Genomic DNA, 5,613 nt, shown 5'->3' on the forward strand with positions numbered 1-5,613 from the left:
TGCCCAAACAAGAGAAAATCCATTTTTTTTCCTTTTTTTTTGTGTGTGTTTAAATGTTTACGAGGGTCCTTTAAAGAGGTGGTAGGTCACTGCTGGAGATGCAACGCTGTCACACAGGAAGCAGACTATGTTTGGTATAAGATCTTCAGGTAAGTGTCTCCACAGCTGTTCTGTACTGATATATTTCATGAAGTCTGTAAACAATCTTTTCGCTTGCAAATTATTTGAAATCTGTACAAACCCATTACTTCGCCTCAACACTTGGATTCCCTGACGTCTTTTGGTCTTTTGGCTCTTTCCCGTCTTCCTTCCTCCGCCCGCTGCTGTTTCTCCTTCTCGGGTTTGGTGACGCTGTCATACGACGGGAGAGACGCGGTGGACGGGGTGCCTTCTTTTTTCTCCCTGTTTGCTCCTCCGTTTTCCAGTTTTGTGGAGACAGGCCTTCGGCTAATAAAGCCCCGTCTTGCTAAACGAGCCCTGTAAGCCCTCTGGATAACCACCGCTGAAACCTCTTCCTGCTTACGCCGGAGCGTGGTTGTGATAGGCTCATAAGACACTTTGGAAGGGTTGGATGCCACAAATCTTTCCTCCATCTGTTGCCTCAGTATATCCAGCTCCCCACTGTCCCCCAGGACACGTTTGGTGAAGGCAAACAGGATGTCTAGGCAATGGATCCTGTCTCCGCTCACCATAGGCAGGTCCATGGCAATGAGTTCAATGGTGTTGGGTTTTGGGACGCGGAGAGGATGTTCCAAAGCATCAGCGAAGTCCGCGAGCTTGCTGTACTCTATGAACTGCGTGGCATCCGGGTCGAATTTCTCCCAGATCTCGTAGAAGGTCTCAAAGTCGTCCTCGCTGAGTGGATCAGCGCTCTCCTCCGTCGCCACGCTGAAGTTCTCCAGGATGATGGCAATGTACATGTTGACCACGATGAGGAAGGAGATGATGATGTAACTCACAAAGAAAAATATCCCCACCGAAGGGTTCCCACAATCCCCCTTAAACCCGCTCCCGGGGTGCTCCTTGTCCAGGTCGCAGTCTGGAGGCCGGTTTAGGATCGGCAGCAGCAGGCCATCCCAACCAGCTGACGTGGTGATCTGGAACAAGCAGATCATGCTGTTGCCAAAGGTCTCAAAGTTGAACATATCATCTATGCCAGCCTCATGCTTGACGTAGGCAAAGTTTGACATGCCAAAGATGGAGAAGATGAACATGACCAAGAAGAGCAAGAGGCCGATGTTGAACAAGGCAGGCAAGGACATCATTAAGGCAAAAAGCAAGGTGCGGATTCCTTTGGCTCCTTTGATCAAACGCAGGATACGTCCGATGCGAGCCAGTCGGATGACTCGGAAGAGAGTGGGCGACACAAAGTACTTCTCAATGATTTCAGCCAGGAACATTCCTGAGGAAGGAGAGAAGGGACAAGTGTGACAATGGAGACACGCAGTCTGATGCTGCTTCCGGAGCTAGTCAAGGGGTTGGGCACACCTTGGTCAGGTTTTCCAAGGGGGTCTGGGATTAAGAGGCCTCACCTTCAGGCAGCTGAGGCTTAGCTAGCTGCTCTGGCTCCCTAAACAGTTCTCCTAAATGGAGAGGGAGAGCGGGGCAGCTGCAGAGTGATTCCTTCCACCTGGATAAGGACGGATGAACGTTTTCTTGGAGGTGTCTAGCTCCTGGTGCCTAACTCGGCCAGGGGAGCCAGGCTACGGACTCTATTTTGAAGGGGCTAAAAACATGCAAGATAAACCTCATTTCTAGCAGCAGACAAACCCGGATCTGAGTTTTATACTGCAGGAGAGTCTTTACATGTTGGCATTTTGTCAGTCTGCCTGGGCAGAGCTGCACCCAGCCAAGCTTCTCCCAGTGACCCCTGTATTTGTGAGGTTATGCATATTTTAAGAGTAGCTGCTAAAAAAACCCCATAAACCTATTGGAGGAAACTGGTTGATTCAACACTGAACCAAACTGAAAACAAGAGTGCAAATCACATGCTGATGTAGGAAGCACTGCAATGCTATTTTCAGTGGTTAGTTATTCTGATGAGGTGAGTAAAATTTCTGGTTTTAAAGACAGGGAGAGTAATTGTCAAGTGTTTTACTCCGTACAACTGGAAACACGTGCCAGGAAAGAGGGAGGAGGGTGCATTAGTCAGGACTTCAAGCTGCCAAATTCTGCCACAGTCTCTTCACAAGACTAAAAAGAGAACTTAGAAGTCCTGGTGCCCATATATCCCCTTCAAAGACAAGAACGTGCTCTGTTCTGCAAGCACCAAGACAGCCCAGCCCTCACAGACCTCCATGTAGCTGTTGTTGCACTTACCCACGATGGACAGAATCACAACCACGAAGTCAAAAATGTTCCACCCGATGGTGAAATAATAGTGCCGCAAGGCGAACATCTTGAGCACACACTCGCAGGTGAAGAAGATGACAAAGACCAGGTTGATCCAGTAAAGGATGTCCTCCATCTGCTTGCTCTGCGTGTCTGTCTCCACCATCATGGTCACCATGTTGAGGCAGATGAGCATCATGATGACTATATCGAAGGCTTGCTGAGTGACAAAGTCGAAGACGGCTCCTTGAATGCGGTTCTGTGCGACAGGAGAGAGGCAATGAACCAAACACGTCTGAACAGAAGTCTACCATCAGTCACAGATCATTCTACTGTTGGCGGGAACAGGAATGAGGACACAGCCTTTTGGTATCTGATGAAGTTTTCAAGGCAAACTCCAGCCACAACTCAACCTGTTTGTGGGGAAGGTAGGGAAATGCTATTATTTATACCCCAAACATGCTACCACAACCCTACTACCAATGTATCTTCCTCTTTGTTGAGACCAAGGGCAGGGCGATGCCCTTCCACTCACAGCTGAGAAAGCAGCCAGGTCACCTTGCAGTGGTGACCCGCTGCAGAGCACCTGAACTAGACTTCAACCACCACTCTTGCACCCTGGCAGCAGCCTCTTTCCAGCAGCAAGCAGAGCAGCAGGATGCCTCATCCACAGCAGGATCTAAGGGACTCACCCCGTATCACACACAAAGCCTTTCAGAAAGCAGGGAAATGTGCTTAGGTCTCGATGAATGTAACCCATGCAGCTGGCTGATTGCCCAAGACCCCACTCACTAATGCCAGGAGGCCTCCTACTCTCCATCTTCAGCCTCCTACTCTCCACCTACAGCCTCCCAGCCAGCCAGGGGCTTCAGGTTTGTTGACTCAAGCGAGCCAACCGATTAACATCGACCACAGCTCTAACATTTTAACCTTTCTCACATCATACCTGAATTATAATGACAAGAACATGGCCATGTGGAGTCCAGCATGAGTCAGAACAAAGGATGCTTTTGGAGCTGAAGCTCCTTTGGAAGTTTACTCTGCAGGTTTTTCCCCTCAGTTCCCTTTGAAACATACTCACCAGAGGTCGGGGAATAGGTTTTTGAGGCTTCTTTGAACCTAGTTTCTTCATGGCATTATAGTACTTCTTTTGTTCTTCTGTCATGAAAATATCCTGACCTCCAAAGTAAAGGGGCACAAGGAAAACCGGTTACAATCAGCTCATACACCACAGGGAAAGGAATAACATCCTAGCTAAGTCATGAGGATACCTGCCATATGGGAAGTTGGTGGCAGCTATTTTAGGCAGAAATAACTTATACTAATACCCAAGGCGTACTGATTCTCCTTTAAAGAAAACAGAGTATTTTTCCTATGGATAATCTGGTTGACTGCACTACATCCTTCCCCATCCCCTGTCTCGTTTGTGATAACCAGGTAGCAGGGTTGTCTGGCCATTTCGCATACGAGCAAATCCTCAGCTTGACTTACAGGGAAGAGAAGCAGCAAGGGAGAGGCCAGGAAACCAGCTTACTTCCAGTCTGTATATTTTAGTCAAGGCACAAAAAAACCCTCAGAAATGCACTGAAGTGTAGTCTAGGGCGAGTGTCTAATCTGGCTAGAGTTCTGCATAAAGCTCTGGGCTGCCTCTTGTGCTCCCTGTGCCTGCTCAGCCAGTCTCAGTGGGGCTTGGGAGGGAGCGATGCGCTGCGAGTCCCAGCGGTTCCACAGCCCACCGCTCTAAGAGGGTTTGTGCCCCAGACGGAAGGTCCTTGGCCTTTATTTCGCAGAAAACCCCAGCAGCCTGAAGACTCAACGCTCCTCTAACAGCTCTCAGCTCCCCTGCTAATCAGCAAACACAGATCACTTATCTTTTTCTTTTGTTGATTGAAGTTGTCAATGATGACACCAATGAACAAGTTCAGGGTGAAAAAGGAGCCGAAGATAATGAAGATAACAAAATATATGTACATGTAAATGTTGTCCTCATACTTGGGTTGCTCTTCTTGCTGAATGGGAGATGAGAGGAGAAAGAAGTGAGATGAGGGGAGAAAGAAGTGACATTTCAAAGACATCGTACAAATACAGTCAAACTGAGACTGGTCATGTTTCCAAGTATTCCCAGGTAAGGCAGTCATGCTTTACAGAGCCATAGCTCCATATGGAAAACTGTGTCCTCACACTGCTGGAGGTAAAGGTCTGTGCATGTGTGTACGTACGTACCAGGGGACGGTGACTGAATTCACAGAAATGTAACACGCTACAATTTAAACTGACTTTCACTGAAAATGAGGTCAGTGCCCATAAATATATAGTCACTTGCCAATCACAAAGAAAACGATCCTTTTAATGACAAGCACTGTCAGCGTGAAGACATCATTCTTTCTTTGAAGAGGGATGTGGAAGACCATCAGCTCTTCAAGGAGAGAACATTTTTACACTGCCTTGGCACAGCCATACTATTTGTTTCCAGCCCTGTATTCAGTGCAGGACAAGAAAATACACTTAAAAATCTTTTAATATAAAAAACCAAGAGCAGAGAAGGAACAACAATTAGAAAGCCAAAGGGAAGGAATGGTATTTGCATGATTCCAGCATGCCAGAACAAGAATAGTGCCTGAAGAGCAAGCTTCAACCCAGACATCATTGCAAAACTGGATTCAAACCGACACTTGGGCTCCCACGTAGATGCAGGGTTCATGGAGGACCCTCTGGCTAATTCCTCCCCATAATTTACTCTGATGATGAAATATATAACTCCACTGTATTCCTTTCTCCACTGTATTTCTACTCCAGTAGGAACCTCCCTGCCCCTAAGGCAATCAGAAGAACCCTGCCCTTCTCGGGATTTTCTTGAGTATCTTTCATCACACCAACAGAGCAAACGAAGCAATCACAGCATTAAATACATCATACAAGCACAGTTCGACAGTTTTTACTCTTGTGGTTTTACTGAAGCAAAATTGCCCAGTGAAGTATCAGGAGATGAGTTTGTGGTCATGCACTTTACCTTCCTGGAATCTACTGCTGCGTACATGATGTCCATCCAGCCCTTGAAGGTCGCCTAGCAAAGAAAACACGTTCTCTTAGACAGAATTCACCCAGAGCAGAAGAACAAGTGTGATTTGTGCCAGCTATGTCACGGATACCCTGTACACTGAACTTTAAATGAAAAGAGACTATTTAAGTAACATTAATCTGAATGACATGGGATGAAACTTGAGAAGTGGGGCCATGTGAACCTCGTGAGGTTCTACAGGCCAAGTGCAGGGTCCTGCACGT

At 47.3% G+C, this 5,613-nt stretch overlaps 1 protein-coding gene across 1 annotated transcript; it reads right to left on the bottom strand.

Annotated features, from left to right (window-relative positions):
* Positions 1 to 212: 212 nt before the first annotated feature.
* Positions 213 to 5,395, bottom strand: LOC104512701 (sodium channel protein type 8 subunit alpha-like; the record flags this gene model as incomplete). Its single annotated transcript, XM_010155784.1, has 5 exons — positions 213 to 1,402; positions 2,320 to 2,590; positions 3,413 to 3,517; positions 4,203 to 4,340; positions 5,342 to 5,395. Coding segments are annotated over 5 exons (1,716 nt in total), but the record flags the coding sequence as incomplete, so codon positions are not given.
* Between the last annotated feature and the right edge of the window lie 218 nt (positions 5,396 to 5,613).

The sequence above is a fragment of the Eurypyga helias genome, unplaced genomic scaffold (assembly GCF_000690775.1).
Source record: "Eurypyga helias isolate BGI_N326 unplaced genomic scaffold, ASM69077v1 scaffold21057, whole genome shotgun sequence".
In the NCBI taxonomy this organism is placed as follows: Eukaryota; Metazoa; Chordata; class Aves; order Eurypygiformes; family Eurypygidae; genus Eurypyga; species Eurypyga helias.